Source organism: Coturnix japonica, chromosome 2 (assembly GCF_001577835.2).
Source record: "Coturnix japonica isolate 7356 chromosome 2, Coturnix japonica 2.1, whole genome shotgun sequence".
NCBI classification, from domain to species: Eukaryota; Metazoa; Chordata; class Aves; order Galliformes; family Phasianidae; genus Coturnix; species Coturnix japonica.
This window is the reverse complement of record NC_029517.1, coordinates 124,440,270-124,465,904: the sequence shown is the minus strand read 5'-3', so window position 1 is coordinate 124,465,904 and position 25,635 is coordinate 124,440,270. Positions and strand designations below refer to the sequence as shown.

General features: G+C 45.9%; 1 protein-coding gene across 1 annotated transcript; it reads left to right on the top strand.

The window, feature by feature from the left end:
- The first annotated feature begins 454 nt into the window (after positions 1-454).
- On the top strand, positions 455-24,502 carry FBXO32 (F-box protein 32). Its single transcript, XM_015856276.2, has 9 exons — positions 455-720; positions 4,097-4,209; positions 5,909-5,958; positions 6,663-6,755; positions 13,150-13,243; positions 14,107-14,291; positions 17,473-17,655; positions 18,761-18,904; positions 19,575-24,502. The coding sequence occupies exons 1-9, from the start codon at positions 605-607 to the stop codon at positions 19,662-19,664; spliced, it is 1,068 nt and encodes a 355-aa protein (XP_015711762.1). The 5' UTR covers positions 455-604; the 3' UTR covers positions 19,665-24,502.
- The last annotated feature ends 1,133 nt before the right edge of the window (positions 24,503-25,635 follow it).

Genomic DNA, 25,635 nt, shown 5'->3' with positions numbered 1-25,635 from the left:
ACACATACAGAATGAGCTGCGCTGTCTGAGGATGCACTGCCGGCCTGGGCCTGCATGCAAGGCCGCATCTTTTAAAGCCCAGAGCAGAATTCATTGGTTATTAAGCACTCAAGCGTGCACCCAGTGAGCAACATCTATATGTTCTTCCATACATGACATATGTGTTTTATTTGTATTTATCTAAATAGCATTATAGACACCACTTGGAATCATAACGCACGTACAAAGCACACACACATACACATACATACGTATACATGTACATACATACATACATACATACATACATACATACATACATACATACATACATACACACACACACCGCATATACCCACACCTCTCCCCGCGTCTGTTTACCCCGTAAGTCCCTGTACCGCCCCTCCCCTCCCCGCCCCCCGAGGGCCGCCCCTCGTCCAGGGGCGGTACCGATAAACACCGCCACGTGCGGCGGGGCCGGGCCGGGCCAGCATCGCGCTTCCGGCAACACTCTGTGCGCCGCCCATAAATATCGCGGAGCGGAGCTGGGCTCGTAGCTCTGCCGCCGAGGCACACAGCGGTCCGGTTCGCTCTGCCGTGTTAGTACCGCTCCCGGCCCGCCGCCATGCCGTTCCTTGGGCAGGACTGGCGCTCCCCCGGGCAGAGCTGGGTGAAGACAGCCGACGGTTGGACGCGTTTCCTCGATGAGAAGAGCGGTGGTTTCGTTGGCGATCTCAGCAGGTAGCGGCGATGCGGTGCCGGTCTCGGTCCCGGTGTCCGTCCTTCCTTCCTTCCTCCGTGTCTCGGCTCGCTGTGCGCCGCCAGGGGGCGCCGTAGTGCGGGGTGCCGTGCTGCCATTACGGTCCTTGGGGGGCCGGGGTAGGGGGCGACTGCGCTAAGATGGACGGCGGCTCGGGGTGGGGGTTAGTAAGGAGCGGTGTGAGCGAGAGGAAAGCAGGAGATATAGGGGAGCGTCTCCCTGCGCTCTGACCCAGCTGCAGGCGGCCGGCTGAGCCGGGGGGCTGTGCCTTAATGCCGGACCGTGGTCGCTCTGAACGTGTTCGGGCTAAAGAGCCCGTTGTACCCCACTCAGAACTCAGAACGGCACCTTGTGGTGTGTGGGCTATAAAATAAAACAGCGCACACTCAGCTTTGTGGTGTGGTTAGTCTCCTTTGCTTGTCTAACCCGTTGCCTGCACCCCCCCAGATGCTCCGGGCTCTCCTGCCGTGAGCTGCCTTAGAGGTGGGATGACAAACACTGTGCTGGAGGGGCTGCTTCTCTTGTGGTATCTCCTCTCCAGATGGGTGGTGGGCAGTGCTGCTCCCAAGGTTCCCTAGGAGGGTCAGGTCAGGGTGTTACAGTCCCAGATCCTTCCCTGATTCCATTGATCAGGGTTAAGGCTGATCACCTGAGGCCAAATTTAATCCCATAGAGCTGGGTTGAGGCTGGGGAGGAGGCTCAGCTGAGCCCCACCTGGAGCTTCCAGCACTTCCCCCCCTTGTGTACACATCTTAAAACCCTGCTGGAAGCACGAAGCTTTTGAGCTCATCACATGATGCTGTGCTGTAAATCACCTATGAGTCATCAGCCAGCGTCTATATTGTGGTAAATAAATCCATAAAGCGCAGTTTGGCCTGTGCTGATGCTGGGGGCGAGGGGATTAGCAGGGCCTGTTGTGTAGGAGAGTGCGGTGGCTCAGTTCCCTGCTGCTATACCTGCCCGAGCTGTGCCGTGCCATCACACAGAGCTGCCTCCTACAGAAATAGAGCTGTGAAGCTCTCTGTAATGCCGCTCTGAGGATGGGGGTGGCTGCTCTATGGCACGCTGTAATTTAGAAATAGGCTGGGCAGCGGCAGCCTTGTGTTCCTGATGCTGCTTGTAGTGAGGAATATGTCAAAACAATCACTGCCTTGTGGCCTCAGGAATGTGCCCTTAAGGAGTGTCCCTGAAAATCTCCTGGCTCGCTGCCGCCTTTGCTCAGAAGCTCTGGAGAAATCCCTCTCTCCTTCTCCAGAAGCAGACATGTCCTTAGGCTTCCTGGTCCTCGAGCTGGGGAAGTGTGATGTGTCTGAAGCCTTATATCTTCCCTAGTTAATAAGAAGTACCATTAATCTGACTGTAAAACAACCAAAAACCAAAGATGAAGCGCCATAAAGCTGCAGCAGGAAGTCTTTGCAGTATGGATGTGATGATCTCTGGCCAGATTGCTCCTGTCAAAACCAAACTGCTCAGGCAGGGTTCCATCTCACTGCCAGCAGAGCCTGGTGAGGTTTGTTGGCACAGGGCTGGGAGGTGGAAGAGGAATGAGCGTGACGGTGTGGCTTGGAGCAAGCAGGGACTGCTGTGTGACAGATGACATCCTGTTGTGCAGAGGGGTTATGTGGTGGTTCTTTTTCTCTCCTCTATGTAAACTCTAAATCAAGCTTAATATTTAAAGCATCTATTTTGTAAATGGTAGAAGAATGCCTGGCTGGCAGTGGCCATTGGGTTGGGAATACTGAGGTTTGCTGTGGGTTCTTTTTATTACAAAGTGCAGAGGTGACATACTAGGCCTGGCAGTGTCAGGTCCTGGTCCCCAACTGTTCAACGTGTCAAGATGTCTTGGAAAAGCGTTTGGAAATCTGGCAATACATAAACAAGGGAATAATTTGTCTCCTGTGCTCGAATTCATCCAGGGCTGCTATGAAGGTTTCAGATTACACAGTCATTCAGTAGGAAGTCAACAGTCAAGGGTGTGCTGTTGACACGCAGGATTTAAAGCACCTCTCCTGCTCTTTAGGCCTGTGTTCTGCAGCTGCACTGGGCATGTCTATCTGGCCCACTGTTTATTTTGTGCATCTTGGTTAAAGTAGGAGCTTGGACATCTCAAAATAGCTTCATTGTCTGCTGTGTTGTCTGCTTTTGGTCTCCAAATGTGGAACTGCATAGGTTGGGGAAATGAGCACTCAGGTCTTCTGTTCTCACATCTAGATTGCTCTAACCCTGGGAACCAGAAATTAGCCTTGGTGACTTGTTGGCTGTGTGCTAGTGGTGTGGCTGTGGGTTTGGGCTGGCAATCAGATCAAGCAAGGAGCCTTGACCTTCAGGTTTTATTGCTTTGCAGCAGCCTGTGCTGAGTAGCTGTCAGGTGTGAGTGAGTCTGTGGTGCTCACAAGAGTTTCAGGGCTGAAAGTGTGAATGATGTCTGCAGAGGAAGCAGCCTGTCTGTGCTGGGTCCTTGCAGTTGTTACATAGGAGGCTCACACCATGCTGTGAGCAGCACAGAAGCACTGGTTGCAGCATCCCCCAGACCTCCAGGGAAGTCTCAGGCTGGTGCTGCCTCAGGAGCCCTTCTCTTTTGGGTTTAGGCCCACAGGCAGCCATCTCCCATCCTTTGCGAGCTGCTAGAGCACTTTTGGCAGCTCTGTTTCAGTACTGGCTCAATACTGCAGTTGCCCAAGGGCTTCTCAGTTTCACACTGCTGCTTGGATCTACTGATTTGCAGGTCTGCAGAATGTGGTGACCTCAATGCAGACAGTCTCTGGTCTTTCATTGCTCAAAGAAAATAAAGGGTTATAGCTTGCTTTGCTGATCATATAACTAAAGCAGAGCTTCAGCAAATACAGAGGATGGACAGTCTTGGGTGCTAGATCCTTGCTGTTCATTTGTGTGGTCACAGCTACTTGGGAAACTAGCATTCAAGTCTGGATCTCAGTGAGCTGTTCTGTAAGCTTGAAAATAAAATGCTTTGTAGAGACTTTGTTAGTAAATATTTCATGTGTATGTATGCCCTCAGATGACTAAATGTCCTTGTATAGGAGTCTGTCTTGTAGGGATCTACCACCTACAGCAGGAGGAAATTGTATTAAGCATAAAACAGATTAAAGGGTGGAGAATACTGCACAACAGCATCCCAACACTACTATGCACTCCCTACTCCTGTCTATTTGTATCTTCTCCAGTATGAGATGGGGTGTTGAAGTTTGTTGAAAATAAGTGTTGGATGCAAAACCTACATGTAGAACGGTACACAAAGCAGTAGCATTAGAGCTTGTAATGAAAACCTCGCCTTAAAGGAAACCTAACATTCAGCACACTGCAGAAGTAAACAGAATCCTTGCTTTGTGTCATTCACAGCTTTTGTAAGAAGGAAGATCACAACAAAGAGAATCTCTTCAACAGCCTCAACTATGATGTTGCTGCCAAGAAGAGGAAAAAAGACCTACTGAACAACAAAGCCAAGATTCAGTGTAAGATGTCTGGATATTTTTTTTTATAATAAAACTTTTTTTCAGGAAAAGAATGGAAAATGCTTCAGATCCATTCTTTTCTGTGCAGTACATAAGTCTTCCAAACTATCTTAAAGGGCTTTGCGCCCGTGTTTGACCTAAGAAGAGAACTTGGATACAGTCTAATGTGAAGATTTATGCTTCTGTTAGTAATCCCTGCTCTGAGGAGTTATGCTTGTTGTGTTCAAGTTTTTGTCACTTGTATTTGTCAGAAAGAGGGTAATTTTTTCCTATGGTACATTCAAATGAACCAGTTCCAGCTTTTTTTTCCCCCTGCAGACTTCCTTGTGCACAACAGACTAAATATATTCTCCCTTCCATATGCATGTTGAGTACTGATCTATGTTACTGGAGGCTATAAGCCTGAATGTGTGCTTTGATCGTATCTTTTTGCACGGAGTGCATGAAAAAAAATGAAACAAGACTTCGGCGTTGCTCAAAACAATGAGAAGTTTGAGATCTTTCTGCACGTGCAGTGAGCAGTAGAGGTCTCAGATGACATCCTGGGGGAGGATGTGGGGATGCTGTGGGGACAGCGAGGTCTGCATTTGTCTGATTGCGAGATAGGTACTAGAGTTAGCAAAGACTGCAAATGTAAACATGCACAGAGGAAATGAGTTACTATTCCCACACTAGTATTAGCTCACTATGCATCCCCCAGGATTTCGGAAACGGATGCCAAAATCTGGCCCCTCTGTGCATTCAGTTCTCTGTGAACAAACAAATGTAACCATGACTGTTTTTGGCTGGGTTCTGCTGTGACCTACTCATTTAAGAAGGGCCCAATGCAGGGTCTGCATGTCTGTTGCTGATGCTGGCTTTGTACCTGGGGTCTTAGTACTACAAACTTACATCCCTGTGCCCTTAGGTGGGAAATGGGACATTGTTCTGGAACCCTTCAAGGGAAAGAGTTTTGCAGGATGGAAGGGTTTTCTAATTTATACAGCTGATGAATTGCTGGTGTGTGGTAAAAGAAGGGCTAAGAGCCTGTATAAGAATGGGGTGGGGAAAGGTACAGCTGCTGTCAAAGTAAGGGTTTCTCTGCAAACAGGTGGCAGCTTGTGGTGGGTACAGGGAAGTTATTTTGGGGGGCAATTCCTACTTTTGGAGGAAGGAAGGGACAATTAGAAGTAGGAAGATTTGGACCCAGAGAGGTTTTTCTTTTCTAGCTAGTTAGAGGAGCATACTTCTGCTTGTGGCTGAGTCTGACCTCACTGCTGAAAGCTCTCCCACGTGCCTGGTGTCTCATGACATTTTTTGTTCAACTTCAAATTTGACATTCAATCCCCAGCCTGTATCCAAGGTAATAAATAGTTAATAAAATCAATAACAAAACCTGGCTGTCAGCCATGATTACTGTTTGGTACCGAAGAAGAGGAGGTGCTATGGTATATCTGTGACTGGCAGATTAAACATTTACAGTCTTCAGCTGTGGCACTGAAACACAACCCCTTCTTAAGGCTCAGGGCTGTTGTCTCAAATGAAGGACGTTGGAAACAAAGCATCTCAGCAAGTTGCTAGTTTTGGTTTCAAGTTCAGTGGTGTAAACACAAAATAACTTGATTTGTGATAAAAGGGCAGCAAGTGTTGTCAGCAGAACAGAGATCCACACTGCTGCAGAGTGGAAGATTAACTGAGCAAAATGTCTTTGTCTAAACAGATTTTCATCAAGAAAAGTGGATCTATGTTCACAAGGGGAGCACAAAAGAGGTGAGTGCCTCTGTAGTTCATATTTGTACCCTTTTCATACTGTTTTTTCCACACAGTGGATGATAGTGAGCTGATATAAATCAGCAGAAACTATTAAGAGATAAGTGAAGGATCTGGCTTGTGGTTGGAATTTCAGTAATGATTTTAAACCCCAGTCAGGGAGCCAGGGCTCGCTGTGCAAGGCTCTGTACGTGTGTTTAAAATATGACTTGTTTTGCTTCCCTTGGTTTGAAAGAAAAGCTGTTTGCAGACCCAGCCATAATACTGTTCTTGGCTTTCGCCCAGTTCAGTCCTAATATGGAAAATCATTGGAATTCATCACAATGGTTTGCTTTGGGCTCATGGAGGGAAGTAGCTGTATGCAACCACCCTCTGTGAACTTGTGCTATATGTTGAGCCCCGGGAACGTCAGAATTTTTCTCCCTTGTAAATTCTGGAGAAATGGAACTGAGCTATCTAAGGTCACAAGTAGAGCTTGAGTCAGTTTTGGGAAAATGCCGCAACTTATGTTGAACCAGGCCTACTCCTGACGTCAGTAAGTGCAGCTCCACGGGAGATGGGCCTGCCTCCTTTGGTTGTGAGCAAGTCCCATGCTTTGTACCCATGATCTTGCTAAATCAAGTTGCTCTGGGTCACATCTTCCTGGTGCTGTCTGGATTCTTGTCTGTCAAAACATGACCCAGACTGTTGTTTTTTTCCCTTAGCGCCATGGTTACTGCACCTTGGGAGAAGCCTTCAACAGACTTGACTTCTCCAGCGCTATCCTGGACTCGCGGAGATTCAACTATGTTGTAAGGGTGAGTGCAAGGCCAGGGCTTATCTCCCTGTGTTGGTAGTGGGACGTCTGAACTGAGTACCAGTTTGGTGGTGGGCAAGTAGGGGATGTTGGGCTTTGCTGTGTGAAGTAACTGATGGAAGATGTGTGGATAAACCCCAAAACCTACTGTAAGATCTTTTAAGATGGAGAAGGATAGTGATAATAGTGTTGATGGGCTGTCCTTATCCTAGCACTCCTATTTTTAATTAGGTTGTAATGAACAGTTGAGAACTTTCAGCTGTATGGAAATCATGTTGGACAGCCAGAAAAACTATTGTTTCTAATTCCTGAGTTTTAAGTATTGCTTCTGAGTGTTCCTATAACCCCAGAAGGAGCATGGGCTCTGTGTGAGCCGTGAAGTGGGGACATCTTTTACACAAGAGGCTAAAATAACTGCAAGCATGAGTGCTGGAGGGTTTGTCTCCTGTGAAGTGATAAGGGAGAGACTTTAGGGAGCTGAGTGTTTTGGGAACAAGAAAATGGGATGAACCTCCTCGAGTCCTTGATCTGAACTTGTGTGCCAACGATCATGGATGCCTTTAGTCTTGTGTGACTGGCAGCAGTTTCAGTGGGTGAAGCATTTCATTTGTCCCGATGCTTTCAGTTGGTAAGAGTCATTGGTCCTAGGTTCACTATGTGCTGGCTTTGTGTAATGGATCAGGGCTTCTCATTTCCCTCAGGTGACCAAGGAGTGGGGATGTTCTGGGGTATCTGCTATCCCAGGGTCTGCAGACTGTTTATGCACATGTGATCTGCAAATTGATCTCAAATTTCAGAATGCTTATCAAGGCTTGGAATTCAATAAGCTTAAAAAAAAAAGCTTTTATTAGCCTGAGGCTGTTTATAAACAGCTCCTTTTCACATTTCATCAGCCGTTAATCACTGGTGAGACACCAGCTGTCTAGGTTTTAGGTTATGAAGCAAGCATCAGTGGTATTGCTTTCCTTTTGACTCAAGTGTCATAAGAAGTCAGTAAGGAAACAGGTTCACCTGTTCTCTAGGTGACAAGGAGCCCTTGAAAAGCCCTGTCAACCTGGGAGGAGTATAGACATTGGGGAGTGATTACTCACCCACAGTGCAGGACAAGGGTGATTGCTCGGGCAAAGTGTCACAGAGGTGGTGGTGGGGATCATACAAGAGGCAAAGCAGGAGACTAGTTCATTGGAATTCAGACTTCATTCTGCTGGTCCTGGGACAGCTTGTTTTCCTGCTTGCACAGACAAGTTGCCTGCCAGAACAGTTGCCCACTGTTTTCTGCTATTGGATAAATACACCACCACGTCAATGTCAGGGCAGTTATTTTGGAAGAAACAATTTGTGCCAAGGCAATGACCCACAAGTTTTATTGTTCCTTCCTTAACAAGTATTTGGTACTACAAGGATCCCCTTGATGGGGGACTATGGGAAAAAACTCCACAGAGGTCACTATAAAGGAATTAGAGTCAATGATCCTCATGGATCCCTTTCAACTTCATATATTTCCAAGTCCAGCTTTGGGCTGGGCTACTACTGCACAGCCCAATATGACAGTTACCTCGCATGAGCCTGCACCCATTGGGCAGGAGGCCCACTGAATGTTTTAAACTCAAATTTCATTGAAGTTGCAGTCTGATGGGACACTCAGGCTGACCTCCTTTATTTTTGCTTTGATTTGCTTTGAGGATGCCTTCATTAAAGCATACCAGACCTGCTGTGTGTCCTGTATAGTAGTGTTCTATGTGGAAGTCAGTACTTATCTTTGTTTCTACAAGTTACCCCTCTGAGCCTTTAAAGCAAGTAGTTTTAAGGGTGCACCTCTACTGAGAACTATGAAGCTTTCTAGTTGAGGTTGACTTGTTTGCTGATTTAAAACAAACAAAACAAAACCTAAAGCTGGTACTGTTGATCAAATGCAAAATTCCCTTCTCACGTGAAGGGATTGTATTGGCTGAATCTGTGGTAAATAGCAGCTCATAAAATGCCTTTTTTGCCAGATCTACTTGTGAAAAGCTCTGCCTAGATGTGGGTCTCATTTATGGTCCTTTGCAAATGATAGGCCTCTGAGAGTACACAGATGAGCAATCTGTCACATGGAAAATGCCTTGAATATTGGCAGGCAGACTTTTTTCCCCTTCCCTCCTTCTCCTTGTTCTCTTGAGCTCTACCCGTTGCTCAGGGTGTCTGATCAATGTCACATTGTTTACTTCATCAAGTAAATGCTTTCCAAGCAGGAAAGTTGGGATGGAGGCTTGGGAAGAGTGTGAGGATGTCCACAGAGAAGGAGGGGAAAGAAATAACTACAGACCTGAGACTCTCTGGCTCCTCCAGACTTTCTCTGTAGATAAGCTGCATTACTGCTGATAACGAAATAGGCTTTCAGGCTTGACCATCAACTTGCTCTTGCCTTTTTCAATGCACTTGTCTACAAACAGCTCTAAATGTAAGTGCTGTAGTGTTTTGGTGCTGGTTTTTGTTATTGTACAGAAATGTCTGTTGCTTAAGGTGTTCCCAGACTGAGCTTTAGGAGTTCCTAACAGCACAACGATCTGTTTTAAAACAGGCACCTCCAGGAGAGGTGGGAGTGTGGGCATCAAAAAGCACAGCAAATATTTTTTTGTAATCATGTTCTATCAGCTGTGTCCACTGAGTTCATGTAACTAAGAAGACACTTATTCCAGCATAAATCTCATCTTGACAGTGCTGATACAGTGCTGGAAGTGCTGAGTATAGGTATTGCTGCCATGACCTGGTCCTTGCTGACAGCTTGAACTATATAGCAGCTACATACACATTACAAGGAGAATATTCCCTCTATAGATTCAGTAAGGAAGTTCTTTTGATCCAGAGGATTACAACCATTCTTTGTCTTGAAGCAGTCTTGGTTTCTCTGCTCTTAAAAAATTAACTAAGGCTGAAAGTGTTCCTGTGAGTGTATGCAACATGAGCAGAGAGACAAGTGCCAGCAGCCCAGAAGCTGTTGGATCTCCTTTGGGAACACTTTGTTCAGATGACAGTGAGGTTTTGCAGGCTGTTTCCTTCAGAAGGATTCATCATATGATGGGTGTGTGGTGATGTCTCAAGGGAAGGTGCTGTTTCTGATCATAAAAACTTCAGGTCAGGGTAAACTGCATGGGCACAGCTTTTCTGGCATAACACGATCTAGACAGCATGCAGCCTGCTAAAGTAGCCTCTAAAATGTGTTTCTTAAGTTTTTATAGTGCTTAGCTCCAGGAGTCCTGGATTTATGCTGTGCTGAAAGAATATCAGCTCAATGCTGCCTTGTGGAGATCTGTCAGCACCTGCACTGTAAATCATTATAACTCACCCTGCTGTTGCTCTGCCTCCCAGCTTACAGCTAATGTGACATTTCAGCCATGAAAAGTGAAGGGCTGTGAGAATGAGAAGGAAACTTTCATTTCTCCACACAGTTCAATGTGAGGAGCCACCTCCCCAGCCCTGAGGTGTTGGAGGGTCACTGTGGGATACATTCATTCTTGGGCAGTTTGGGGCACTCAGATGTGGACTTATGCTTGAAGATCCTGAGGCTTGTGATTTAACTGTTACAGGGTACTGGGTTTTCTTAGGTGAGATTCTACCTTCTTCAGTGCAGTGCAGGCCTGCAGATGCCTTTCTGGCTCCAATGGAGGGATGCTGCTGCTGGTGGTGTTTGAGCAAGAACCCCATCCTGCTCAAGCGAGTAGGTTTCCACCCTGCTTTAGAAGCTGCTGCTTCCTTCCAGGTTGGCAGATGTTCTGGAATAACCCTCTGCATCTCTTGCCTCACCTTGGTTGCTGCAGACCCCTGAGAGCAATCACAACAGGCCAGGTAGAGCAGGAGGCATTTCTACAGAAGCTACCAGGTCAATTTTTTTTCATTTTTTGATAGAGTGAAGTGGGATCTGCTGCCCTGTTTTCAGGAGGTGCTACAGATCCCCAGCTCCAATGAAATTCAGCTGGAATGCAATTACTTGGCTTTAGAAAAGCAGGCTTTTAAAAATCGGATGTAACTTTTCCCTTTGCACTCTCTCCTACCATCTGTCTCTCTCAGCTGAGCATTGCCTGGGCTTAGTGCACCGTGCATCACAACACATGCTAGCTGCTCTCCAGCCTTTTTACCCTACTCAGCATTAATCTGAACTCATCTGTCTGCTTTTAGTCTGCATTATACAAGTGACATTGTTGATTTGTGTGATGCTGTAGACTCAAATTTGTCAGTATATAGAATGAGACTGTGCTCAGTTGGGTTTGTGCCAGCACTATGAGATCCTCAATGCACTGGAGTCTGTGGGACGTGGATGGTTCCGAGCCTCATTCAACTTATCACTTACCTGCTTTGCATGTATTACATGAGGACAGGAATAAAAATGTCTTTTGGTTTGGAAGGCCAACTGGTCGCTTCAGCCAGCGGTCCTGGGGGAGTGGAGTAGTCCTAGAAGCATTCACAACATAGTTTTCATATGGAATTTCATCCTCTGTTTGTTGCTGCAGGGGGAGGGAGGTGACATGTGACATCATAACTGGTTCACTGAACAGAAACTGAACCTTGATAAACACAGACAAGGCAAATTTGTATTTGTTTGGCTAGCTTACTCTTGTGCCAGTTCAGCGTTCTTCAGGGAACTGAGATTTTTATCTTTGTTCCTCCTAAAGAATGGCCCTGGCTTTAAGCTCTTACAGTATTGCATTACGTGATACTTATCACTGGGGATATTTTAGTGTGCTCAGCAACGGGCACATCGCTAACGCGCAGCCTGGAGGAAGCTGTCTGTGTGCCAGTTCCCGAGCAGTGCAATCTGGAGGCAGCATTTGTTTGTGTGGCTAATGTACAGATGGAGTCTGGCAAGTTGATCGTTAGAATCAGAGGCCTGAAGGCTTACACTACCCAGCGCTCCTACATCTCGCTTCTCCACAGTGAGCCCGCAGAGCAGGCAGGCAGCCCGCCCTTCACAAGTTTATGCAGGTCTTTTTCCATTTTGTTTTCTTTCAGTCATGTGAGGTGCAAGATATTAATAGAATGTAAACTCAAAGCCACCTGATTGATGATGGTGTGGGCCTGGAAATTAAATGGAAGAAAGGATCGGCTGCTTCAGGCAACCCGCTGCTCCTAACTGGCAGTCATGTGCCTGACAGGAGCAGAGTGGCTGCAATAATTGCTCTCCCTGAGCGTGCTGCTCTGTGGCAAGCTGTGGGTAACTTTATGGATGCATTCCTGTCATTCTTATAACAGGGCAAACAGTTCAGCTCCTGACTTATCAAGTCGTATCATAAAACATCTCGGTTACTTGACACAAGTAGTTGTGCCTTCTCTGTACTCTGCGTGGTGCCAGCAATAGGACACCGTAGCTCCAGATAATAAAGAATTAATAAGCTAGTCATGCGGTAACGTGTTGATTGATTTGTAGCATAAAAGGTTTTTCCTTTCCCTTCTAAATTGAAACAGTGGGCTGTGTATGTCCCAACAAATGGCATGTCGTGTGGACAGCCTGTGTATTTATATAATGCTGAGGGGAGGAAAGCTTGGGAGATGACAGACTGCGTGTTCTGCTGAATATGACCTACAGGAAACTTTGCGGCTGCTCTTGTGCCAGCAGAGCCTGGGGAGGAGAGGGCATTTTCCCCATGGGAGATGCTTCCTTTAGCATCTGCAACCCAAATCCAGCTTCCTGCCTGTATAGAAGGCAGGCACTCTGGTGGGAAATAAACGGCAATCGAAAGTAAAAGTGACTTTTCTCATTAGAGGAGGCAATGAGTAAACAGGACAAACAGTGAGAGGTGAATGGCTTGATAGCGTTGCAGCTGTGGGAGCTAGGAGGAAATCATGAGGGAATAGGGGTCTGTTCGGGTTGGGGGGGGATGGTTTGTTTTTAATACAGTTCTTAACCTTTCCATTGTGGTGACAGCACTCTGACAAAAGCCATGCAGCCAAAGAGTTTGATGTAAATTGAGGAGTCTGATTCTTATTAATGCCCCATCAATAATATCCCCATCCAAACTGGCGTTCACTCGTGCTCCCTTATGACACTGCTTGTTTATGCCCCACTGAAGGTCGGTGACGTCTACCATTCATTGTTCCTTGGTGTGAATAGATGCTGTCAGCCTGAGTGCTGCTGTGGTTTCTCTGCATCTCTGGACCATGAAATCAAGTTTTTCCTCCTGACAATTGTTAAAAGGCCTTTTTTTTTTTTGCCCCCCTTCCCTCCTTTCTGATGTGGATTGAGTTATTTATCTTGTTTTCTTACCCCCCTGTGTGTGAGTTTGCTCTGTTGTTCCAGCTACCTTTTATTTTCATGCAGCAAACAAGTGTCTGGACTGTTTTGCTGTGTCATGTGACCAGGAGTTAAGATTAGAAAGGTATCTCTGCTCTCTAAGGCTTGCGACTTCTATTTTTATCCACAGCTGTTGGAGCTGATAGCGAAGTCTCAGCTGACGTCACTGAGTGGCATTGCCCAGAAAAACTACATGAACATCTTGGAGAAAGTGGTGCAGAAAGGTAAGAAATGGAAACTCTGAGTGGGAGGAGGAGGAGTTGGATTTAATTTGATGTACTCAGCATGAACCACATCCTCGAGAATAGGCAGTGCAGGGTGGGGGAAGTGGGGGACACCACTTCTGCTCTCTGTAGTTCCACTTTCTCTTGGTGAAGGGCTCTGCAGAGTGGGGGGAGTGGGAATAAATGGCCAAATTTTAGTAGATACTTGGGAGGCAATTCCTCCTTCTCCTGTTACCATCTCTTCTGCTGCCTACTGAACCCTATTTCTGACAACAGAAGAGAGAGCTGTTCCTGCCCCCCAGCTTGGCACATCTGCAGTCTCTTTTGCTTTGTGTTTCTAGTTTGCTATACAAAATACTTCCGCTCCTCTGGGGGCAAGTGAAGCTTATGGGCTGTCTCACCTCCTAGGACTTCTTTAGGACTGGGCTGCAGTTAAGTGGTCTGCTTCCCTTCCTCTTCATCTCTGAGTGAGCCCAAGGAATGGAGGGTGCTCTTTGTGTACACGTACTAAAAATGAGCCAGAAGATCCTGAGCTGTCTCTTTGCCCCTCAACTGGGTTAACTGGAGGAGAGGCATACAGATAACGTCACACATGTTAGAGGGGAAAGCTGACTGATTTCCAGAGGCTGGAAATGGGAAGTGCTGTAGAAAGGGCAGATAACTCATCTGCTTATCCTGGGAAAATCTTACCATCTGCTGTCTAACCTGCTGAGCTTAGCTAATGTTAAAGCATTTTTCTCTAAGAAAGAGTCATAGGCTGGCTCTCTTCTGAGAGTACGGCAGCTTACTTTCCCATAGAAACATGTAGATTCAGGAAGAGATTTGGCCGCTTTCCATTTATAACCATTTCTTTTCCTCAAAAGTCCTTGAAGACCAGCAGAACATCAGGCTAATACGGGAACTGCTGCAGACCCTCTACACATCTCTCTGCACTTTGGTTCAACGGGTCGGCAAGTCTGTCCTTGTAGGAAACATCAACATGTGGGTGCACAGGATGGAGACGATTCTCCACTGGCAACAGCAACTGAACAACATTCAAATCACCAGGGTAAGCATAAATCCTGAAGGCTAAAAATAATGCAGCTTCTTCATGAAAGCTCGTGTAGTAGCTCTCATTTGGGTGACTGCATCCCACAGTACTTCTTTTTGGCCTCAAGGTTCTGTTTTAGCTGAGCTGGGCAGAAGATGGTCTTGCCCTCCCAAGAGTCTAGAGAGATGAGGTCTCGGTATGAAAAGTCAACTCAGTCTTTCTCAATCTGAGAAATGGCCTTCAAAACTTGTTTATCAGATAGTTGAGGCTTTTTGGTTTATTTAATCCAAAATAAATTAATCTGAAATAAATGCAAATTTCCAAATAGCTGCATAACTTCATGCTTCCTGGCTGAAAAACATCAGTGATTCTTCCAGTAGTCTGGAGCTGACTGTTCCAGCCAGACAAGTCCTGCTTTCACAACATCTGGTTTTCCAGCAGTGTCTGCAGATGGGGGGAATTAGTCGATAAGATCCTAACCTGGCTTTGCGGGTAAAACAAATCTGAACTTGCTCCACTACACCTTGAATGGGTGCTGACTCCACAGAAATAACCAGTACTTCTTCATGTGCTGACCTCTGCATCAGTGTGCCTATTGTAGGAAGTAATTTCCAGCCCTTCAGTTAAAGAATGCTACAGGCAGCAGGACATGGGAGAAAATGAACTCTGGGAGGACCCAGGGAGTTTGAAGTGCTGTGAAATTAGCACTGCCTTATATGATGGTGATCTGCCCCAGCTCTGCTCTGAGACATGTCCATCCCTGTTGGTGCATCGCTATGGGGAGCTGCTCAGTGCCTGGGTACTTCTGGGTTCAGCTCCTCTGTGGCATCTGCTTCCCCGATGCACACTGTATGTCAGGACCTACCTCCTGCTGCTCTGCTTTGGGATATAGTATGGCTTTACTTCACTGACTCTCAAAACCCACATAAGAATATCAGTGCTTGGCCTATCTCTGCGTCAAAATACTGCTGGTGAACGGAGCTGCCTTTTATGATACATTTGGTGTAGGTTTGCAGACAGTTGTCTGAAATGTAAGTCAAATAGATGTAGAGCCAAACAGTGTACACCGCTGGAACATGACTTTGGGTCATGCTAGAATGAAACCAGCTGAGTGGGGAGGAAGGAAGAGCAAGCCCAGTTCTGTTCACTCAGTTGCTTGTGGTGTTTAAAGAAAAAAGCCTGTCCAGAAAGTGACAGCATAATGATCTGCTCTGATCTAATCTCTGTTCTTTGTCCAAAGAAAGTAATGTTTGAAAAGTCCTGGGAAGGAGTATGGAGGGGAAAGAAAAGTAGCAGATAAGTCTCTGGCTCTGACTCAGAAAACCTGCGTAGAGTTGCTTTAGTCCTACTGGCTTCCTCAGAAATAAGATTGTGCCTCAGTTTGGTTGGGGTTGTTGTTGTTGTTGTTTCTCTTGTTAAGCAGAGAGGCTCTGAGTGTAATTTGGCCCTAGTGGAACTTGTGTGGGCTCTCTGCAGGAGCATGCGACAGACAGTGTGGCAGGGGAGATCAATGGGAGGTGATCCAAGGCTGCAGCACATTCCTTCTGCCCCTAAGGATGACCTCAGTGTTCATTACCAGGCAGGGACACTGATCCTGCCGCATAGCAGATAGGAGACTCATTGGCTTCAGGAGTGCTGAAGCATGGCTGTCTGCCTCCTCTTTCATTTCCAAGTGCACCAACAAGTGTCTGCATATAACCAGGCAGTGTGCTCACAGTTTAACTCTCAGCATGTAATAGTGGGGAGGCGTCCTGTTGTCTCAAGGTCCAGTTACTGAGAGAGGAATAGAAGAGGAACTGGGATGGGAATGACTGAAAAGGTAGAGAGTGTGAGGCTGCTGGGGGCTGTGAACAGAGGAGCAACTGTTTGTGTTGATCAGTGAAATAATTCACCATGGCACTGTCAAAGTTGTGTTGGTTTTGGAACGGATACCATCTGGAGATGACTGAGGCTGTTTTGCTTATCTGGAGGAGCTGGACACAAATAACGTCTTGCTGCAGCATTTGGTCCTTGCAGGTCCCCTGGGCTGGGGGAGGAGCAGAAAGCAGCACTGCGCACCAGGGGAAGGTGGGAACTGTTTATGTGCAGTTGTACTCTTTGTGCCCAGGAAGTCTCACATGCCTTTAGATGGCTGGAGATGCGACCATGTGATTCAGAGCAGCCTCGCAGCGTTCCCCTGCTGCTGATGGGCCTCCTGCTTCTCTTTTGAAACAGTTAATGGCTCTGCCAATTGCAAGGCGGGTGATGTGACTCTGCAGCTTAAAAATAGCAGCATCTCTGTGCAGGGTAAATGATAAACTTGGCACATCTCTTTAACATTGTTTCTTTGAGGCTCAATCTGCAAAGCTGCTGTTTGCCTTATTAAGGCTGAGGCTGATTTTGGAGCAGCTAGGGCCCAGGTCTTTGCAGGGGTTTTGTTCCCATGGGTGCCTTGATTTGCTCCAGAGTTCAGGACCTGCTGATCCTTTGTGACCAGTTTATTTTGGAGCTGTGCTGCTGCACAGACTTGTAAAACAGTCCCAGACCTTGTGCAGACCAGGCAAGAGTGACTGGAAGTAAAGGTGGCTTTTGGCTCTTTTGGGTGTGCTTTGGTGTGGCTAAGCGGCCTGCAGGACTGTGGCTGCTGGAAAAGGGACAGGCAGGTTCTGCAGATGTTTGCAGAGGAAAGACGAGCCCTGCCAGCAGAGACTTGGGAGTCCATGCAGGGAAAATCCTGCTGTGGGTACTCATCAGCCACTGCTGTGGTTACAGCGGGATCTTGTGACAGCATGAACTAAAACACATGCTGGAAGTGCATGAGGTTCCCAGCAGTGTGGGTGACAGAAGGCTGAAGCTGAGGATGAATGCCAGCATCTCTTGTCTTGAAGAGATGAGAATGGTCGTGTCTGACACTGAGATGTGTCCTCCAGTGTCCTGCTCTAGTGGTGGTACTTCTGGGGTCAGGGTGGTATGGGAGGGATGAGAGAGGAAGAGGCATAGACTGTGAGTCTGCTTCTGAATACTACTGTAATACGTATAAAGGTACTCCTCCTTGAAGATCACATCATTTTCTGGGGCAGAAGGTGAAGTGTCTCTATTCAAAAGAGAAATGTTGGGTTTATTTCCTGCATACGGAGCAGCACTTGAAGTAGTGATGTTACTGCAGGGTAGAATTACTTTGGTTTCCAGCTCTGTCTGAGCTCAGTTTATATTTTTCCAGCCTGCCTTTAAAGGAACTACCTTCACAGACCTGCCATTGTGTTTACAATTGAACATCATGCAGCGACTGAGTGATGGGAGGGACCTGGTCAGCCTTGGTCAAGTGGCTCCTGACCTGCAAGTGCTCAGTGAAGACCGGCTGCTGTGGAAGAAACTCTGCCAGTACCACTTCACAGACAGACAGGTATGAGGAGATGCAGATTGTTGTCTGTTGTAGCACATTAGTGAGTGAATGCACGTCGGTGGGATGCTCTTTACTTGACTGTCTGTTGGATCTGAGGGCCGTGCTGCAAGCCGATGATACAGGCTGGCATGAAAATGGTCATAAAGATGATTAATGTAGAGGGTTTTGCATGCCACAGCAATGATTCCTTGAAATAGGAGCCTGAGGAATTAGTCATAGGGTGAACTTCTTCATCCCTAATCCAGGTGGTAACAACTGCAAGTCATGGCTGTGTCTGTCCCACGTGTGCAGGGAAAACGTGCAGCCAAGCTGTGGCGTTAACTGCTGTGTCCCAGGGACTGACACCCTCTTGGAGAAATCTCAGTGGATGTGGTTTGTGAGCAATGAGTTGTACTCTCCTGCCCTTTAGAGCAAGAAATCCCCTCTGAGCTGTTTTGTGAGTGACAGGACAGTATGTGGAAACCAGCCTTTTGGTAATCTCCATGTCTTCTAAAATTAAAAACTAATGGAAAAAAAAACCCTCACACCGCTCTGTTTATGGGTGGATGTGTGAGGCATTTAAACCAGGCCTCTGCATTTCAGGGACCGTGTGCCAGACTTCTGTTGACTAGCTTTATTTGCTCAGGTTGGGTCTGACTTTGGGAGTGACTTTGGGGAAGTCATTTCTGTTTAAAAGTACATTCAAATCTCATTTCTGCAACTGATGAAGCCAAAAAGAAAGTTAGAGCTCTCCCAGGCTGGTAAGACAAATCACTGTCTTGATTTTCTGCAACTGTTAAATTCAGTTATGCTTTCTCTCCCACCAGCTAGACACGGTGCCTAGGGTAATAGGTAATAGCTCCCAGGCTTCATATAGATGTATTCACGAGCTGAATCTAAACCCTGCTGATGGTATTATGTGAGGCTGTTGCTCTCAGGAAGCCTTTTACAGCTGGGCATTCAGAACAGGATTTTCCCTGGTGTTACACATAAACTGTTATGGGACCAGCAGGGATGGTGCTTCCCTTTTGCAAGGGAGAAGAGAACACCACAAATGGAGAAAACAAAATGTATGTTGTTCTTTTTTTTTACCTGCTGCAATTACCGCCTCTTCTTTTCTTTCCAGATTCGCAAACGGCTAATCCTATCTGACAAGGGACAGCTGGATTGGAAGAAGATGTACTTCAAGCTCATAAGGTGTTACCCACGGAAGGAGCAGTACGGTGACACACTGCAGCTGTGCAGGCATTGCCACATCCTCTCTTGGAAGGTATGAAGTGTTGGTGGGACAACCTTGGTTGGGGCAGGAGTCACGGGGCACTCAGTGCTTCCTCTGGTTGCAGCTGCCTAAAGGAGTTGCAATTCCTTTGCTTGAACAAGCTAGTATGCAGGAACAGGAAATATCTTGGCTCTCCCTCAGCTATTAAGACCATTTTGCTACACTTCAGACTTCCCCATTTTTTTCTACATCGAACAAATTGTGGCCATCGAGGCCCAAGGGGAGGAAGATGTGTGTAGCATGGGGCTACCTGCAGTAAATCATGCTGGTACTGCACACAGCTCCTGCCACTGGTGAAGGTCTGGGCAGTGGGATTAGCTAGAATAAGATCTGGTGGCAACCAAGCAGAGCACAGCACAATTGTTTCCCACTATGTTGATGTCCACAGCGTATCTGTAGATCGCTGCCTTCTGATCCCTCAGAGAAGAGATTGAAAGTGTGGAGCGGATCTTCGCTGGTTTTATTTCCCTTGACTTGACAGTAGCCCCTAAAATCTGAAGCCCAGTTCTGAGCTGTCTTCTTTGGCAAGAGTAGCAATATTATTTTGGGCTGTGCTCTGTTCGCGAGCAGGGCGTCTGGCAGAGTGGTAGCATGAAGCGAGCTGATGTTCTGGCACCCCTTCTGCAATCTCTCTAAATGGAGTTGTTTTCTGCTTTCCCAGGGTACTGATCACCCTTGCACGGCCAACAACCCAGAGACCTGCTCCACCTCTCTTTCACCTCAAGACTTTATCAACTTGTTCAGATTCTGAACTTGAGTCACCGCAGCTTAATTGATTCTTACGGGACACTTTACACCACTGAGCTTGGACACTCCATTTGTAAATAGTGTAAATATTTATGTTCGTGTGAAGCTCCTGAGTCAAGGAACAAGAGGATTTTGGAGATGAGAGGTGAAATTGCTCACTGGCGCTCAGCACTTAAGGAATACAGACTTCCTTCCATAGGACTGATGTATAAATGCAGATGTTGTACAGAGTCCCTTTTTTTTTATGATCAGAGTACAAGATACAGGGCAAACCCTTTGTGTTTTTAGAAGTTAAAAATGAATTTGCCCCACAACCGTTGAGAACTCTTTTGATTCATTTCTAATAATTGAGAGAAAGCAATATGAGGCTAGGACTGTTGAACCGTTTCTCCATCTGGTTTTATTTAGCGTGTGTATTTATAAATATGACGTTTTAAAAGTATTTATGCAAAATATCCCTGTGACAAGTCCAGTAATACTTTTGGTTTTAAAGAGAGGAGACATTCTGAAAGACTTAAGCTGGAACTCTAGCCTACGTACAAAAGAATGGCACCGTACCACTTTCTACCTCTAACAAATTGAGTACCTTTCAGACACAGATCCGGCGTACAATGTGAACTTTTGTATTTTGTACGATGATTTAAAGGGAAATGTTTGTGACAGTAAGCATCTTTTCTCACATGAATGCTTACCTCTTGACATTAGTTTTCTTGCTCTTCTCAGTGCTTGAATGCCTAGATGATAGGCATATATAAATACCTAAGACTTTACTCCATCCTCTTTTAATTTGTTGGTTTTATGAAAGATTGAGCAAAAGGGAAGAGAAGCCACAAGGATGAAGATCATCCAAAAGGGAGGAAGTTCCACTATAGAGAAGCAAAGGACTGAGTTTAATCTCATGAGGTAAATTCATATCAGCTCCACTAGGTTAATTGCACTGGATGAAATTCCAGATAGGTTAGAATCTGATTCAAGCCTGTGTCCTCCTGGTTTTCCAACAGATACACTGCTCTATATTCTTACTGCCATCAAGTGAATTAAATCACCTTAGAGCTGGTTGTTTGTAGGGAGAACAGGGCCACTGTGTCTTGTGAAATGATGCTTCTCATTCATTGAAAGACTTGGCAGCATCTTGCTTCATTTCATACTATTGGAGTTCAGAGTGATGAGATAGCAAAATGCTGACCAATTTCTGCTAGAGATTTCCAGTATGACATTGACATCTTCGGTTACTTCTGTGTGCTGAGGGAAGTGAAGACCCTTTGTCTTCCAGTGCTGACCTTGTCATAGCATCTTTTAACACTAGCCTAGAGCTGAAGTCTCAGTCCTATTGAGTAAGTGGATAAACTCCAAACATGATCTTCACTTCTCACTGTGGTGGAGCAGAAGATTCCAGCTCGTGTGTAACAACTCGAAAACCTGCATTGGGAAGTTTTGCCATTTGCCAGTAGATCTCCTGTGTAGCACTTTCTCTGTTGTGTGCGATGTAAGCAGGATACCTCAGAAGGGTAAATATTAGTGGGTTCTGCATGTGCATGTACAAAGACTTGTGAGGAAGAGGAGTACTCAGGACAATTCAGGAAGAAGTACTTGAGTTAATTATTGTTAAATATTCTGTTGTTTTGGTTTTTTTTTTACCTTTTTATAACTGACTTTCAACACTTTTCTGCAGCTGTTTATATTTTTAAAAATAATAGTCAATATTTGCATTTTTTTTGCAAACTAAATCACTTTGCATAGCCTGCAAGAGACTCAAAAAGGGAAGAAAAGGTGCCTCTGGGTGGAGCAGTAGGGAAGAAGGGAGGAAACCTGGGAAGGAGGAAGCCAGGCAAATGCTGCCACAATCTGCTGTTCTAACTTCCCACAGCAAGCCCAAGTTTTTGCTCTTCTAGAGAGCTCTGTGAGCCGGTGCTGCTCATAGCTGTGGCTTAGAGCTTGGCATTGTCAGAGATGAGGAGAAAATGTGGGATAGGAACTACATTTGTTTTGAAGTTCTCTCCATTAGTTGCTGGTGAAAATAATCCTGGTGATCATGTTCACGTCAACTGAAAGTGATTTAAAAGCTGTTACCCTGGAAAAATGAACTTGTGTTTGTTTTGGGGGGATGCTCATGAGTGAGGGAGGCCGGTTTCTGTTTTCATTCCCATATTGATGTCAGTGGGTTGGTGAGGATGAAACCTGGCTTGGTGAAAGAGGATGTTAAAGACAGGAACTTGCAAGTGAATGACGTATTGCCACTGTCTTTGGAGACACTTGCTGTTGCTTTCTATAAGAGGACATGTATGACTTGTCCACCTGCTCACATCTCTGACCTGGGGACAGTTTGGTTTGTGGACTTGCCCCTGCCATCCACAACAAGCCTCATGTGATGGAGTTGCCATGAGATGCTGGGGGTTTCTGTACAGTCTGAGGCCGTTCTCACCAGATGATGCTTACCCACTGAGATTGTCACACTGGGTGAATTTCAAGCTCAGGCTTAAATCCAGGCTGCCCAACAAGATAGGAAATCCCAGCCTTTAGCTGTGGTCCAGGAACTTTCTTGGTCACACTGTTGCTTCTATCAGCCTTTCACTAGTCTTGAGCAAAGAATTGATGCTGTGTCCTCTACCCAGTGAACAACTTAATGTGCAACTGAGGCTCCTGTTTGTGGGATTTAATTTCAATTAGTGTTTATTCTTAGCATTGTGTAGATCTTAAAGCAATGAAGATCAGTCCTAATACAAACTGTGCACTGCTCATCCCGAGTCCTGGGGTGTTGCTGTTGGTGTTCCAAGCAGAAGCAAACCAACCAACCACTGTGCTGCTGAAGAAATCTGATAAAACAATAAGAAGCAGAATGTGCCTCATTCAGTCATGGCCTCAGTCACCAGCAGCTGTCAAATCAGAACGTGATCTCCTTGGGAGACTCATTGTTTGTCGTGTGGCTGGTACAGGGAGGTATTGTGTGGAATTCAATACGTTAGTTTAACTGCTCAAACAAAATGATCAGTATTTTGGCAGTGCAGAGGCATCTGTTTGACTTAGGATGGCAGGGCAGGAAAACCAGCCGGGATAGCTCGGGTCTCCAGGCAGGATGGTGTAAGGCTGCTCTCACACAAAAAGGACCTCTTTATTTTGGGACAATTCTGGCAGAGCAAGTGTGAATAGGAGACAGACTTTTACTTGTGTTTTGGAAACTGAATGTTCTTTTCAAACAGTGTCTCAGCTTCAAGTTGGTTGATGCATTCCCTTTAGAAATGCATTGGTTCTTATACTGTGAAAGGAGGTTTTTGCTCTCTTTGGTGTTTTTCTGCTCCCAGCGTATGCAGAAAAATGCTTTATCTTCAGAGGCTGTTAAGCAGTGCAGTGGTGTAGAGGCATGGCACCATGGAGAGGAGAAACAGATCTATGCGGGGGAGATCTTTGTGTTCTGGCTTCCTAGGAGGGGCAGGCATTCAGATTTGCTTTTCAGGAGGCACCATTTCAGCTGTACATACCTTCAGCCATTTATATTAACCAAGGCATGGTAAAGTTTGATCCTAAAATGTGTGCAACTCCTCATACTGTTTGAGTTTCTAATTGTGAAAGTTTCTAGATCCTTTTGCTTTGTAAAGTGATTAGGAAAGCTTGTGTTGCTCTAAAGACACTGCTTTGTATGTAAACATGTAACTGCACCCTGCCACTTTCTGTTTATGGAAGCATCTTTTTCTACCCTTTTTCTTTGCCCCGGGTTTTTAACTGTTTGTGTTTCCATTTGTTTGACTTCAGTTATTCTTGCAAAGCTCTCTCCTAGTAGAACATACACAGGTACTGTCCCAGCTTTTCCTGACCAGAAAATTCCTTGGCCCTTAGCAGCTAAAATTGGATTTAGAGCAGGAACAATTCAGATGCTGTGAAGTAGCTAATAAATCAGACGTGCCGTTTCATGCTTATCTGCCATTTGGTACAATGAACCAGAGTTTTCTTCTGGGGTTCTTCTTACAAACCCTTGCAGCTTCCCCACAGAGCAGCACCTTGCCAAAAAGAAATAGCTTTGAATTATAAAATGTGACTCTTCCAAGCTGGCTTGTTAGCAAAACACAGACCCAGTGGAGCTCACGGCTGGTGAGTTGATGAACAATGCCAGTTACAAGGCTGCAGACTGTTCTGCCCACGCTGCTCGTAGTGATGCCGGTTAAAGGCTCTGAAGACGCAACCAGCTGTTCACACATCCAGCAGCATGTGGCTGCTGGGGTGTGAATCTCTTTACCAGTGCCTGATCTTTATCACCTGTCTTCCTCCAGTGATTTCATTGGTACCAAATGGGCTTTGCAGCATCTGGCTCTAGAGGGAACAAATCCATCTCTTCTTTGACATAGGCAGTGTCTACTGTATGAACACTGTGTCCATCAGGGAGATTCCCCCTCCGTTGGCCAAGCACTGCCTTTTCTCTTCATGGGAGGGCAAGTGAGCATGGAACGTGCATGTCTTTAGCTGTCATGAGTGGTGCAGAGTACTGACAGTCTGCTACCAAGGAAGCATTTTAACGTGACATAGCAAACGTGCTCGTCTTTAGGAGTTTATCTACGGTAACTATTAATACCTACTTATATATGGAAGAGTGTGTTCTGTTTTGTTTTTCCTTAAAGTTCTAAGTAGAGATAATATGAAGTGAAAAACACCCCTTGTATAGTAAGATTTTTGTTTAACATTATTGTGTGGTTAAAATCCTTCCGTATAAATTTGCACACTTTTTTTCCCCCTCTTCCCTTGCATGTTCAACTCTGATTTTTACAGCTGTTCTGTGCAAACAGTAATGTATTTTTTGTAAAACATTTTTTGACACTGAATTGCAATAAATGTTCAAACAATGTGACCCACGGAGCTGGTTGTCTCATTGCTTCCATGTGGTTGACCTTCTCAGCCTTGAGCTTCTCTTGACTCCAAGCAGAAACTCTTCTGCAGGAACATCTGGAACTCGGGTTATCATGGCAGAAGGTATGCGGGAATATCCAGCATAGAGCTGTTACTTCATTGCAACTCAAAGGAAAATGAGGTGAATGGAACACTCCCAGTCAAACCAGTACATACCTGAAGCATGTGCTCTGAAATTTGCACTCTTAACAAAGCATAGGAGTGTCTGTTGCTCCAAAAGCATCTCTAGTGCTTGCACTGATCCAATAGCTTCACTTTCTGGTTTATCAAGGTGTTTTTCTAGCCATGTTATCCCAATGACTTTATTTCCCAGTTACTGCATCTGGTTAGTCAGGACTGCAGCACGCAGAGCCAGGTTCTTGGCAAGGGGGAAGGCAAGTGATGAGCCCACTGAAGGAGCTGTCACAGTAAATTGGGGAGAATAATACTAAAAGCATTTTCTTTAAAGACAAATGCGTCTCAGGCTGAAACTGGAGAGGTTACCTTGGAAGAGCAGGATGACTTGTTCCATGGAAACCAGCTATGGAAACAAGCACAAAATGCAGATACTTTTTTTTATTTTATCCGTGCTGTCATTTAGAGTGGTTGTGCTTATTTTCATGGTTATGCTGCCTCTGGAGTACAGTTAGAGGTGTGCACCCCCTGTTAAAACAGGGGACAGGCTGCAAGGCACCGGTCAGTGTCTTAGCAAGGGAGTGTGACAGCTATAGTTCAAATACCCTTCTTATTCAAATTCCTTGAAAGTAATCAGTTGTACTTATATTTTTATGGTCTAAGTCCTTTCAGGAGGTTACTCGGTCTCTTTAGGAATGCGCTGGGTTGGTTGGTGAGCTCTGCCTGCGATCTCTTCAGGTGACACAGGTTGAGTCATGCCTTTTCCTATTTCCACTGTACTGTCACTGTAACGCCTCCCCTCCCCCTAGGAGCTCCCAGGGTCTGGGGTTGCAGTGGAATGGGCTGTCCAGAGCAGTGGTGGAGTCTCCATCCATGCAGGTATTTGAAATGAGTGGCACTGAGGGATGTAGTTTTGAGGCAGGACTGTGGATTCAGGTTGATGATTGGAACTGATGACCTTAAAGGTC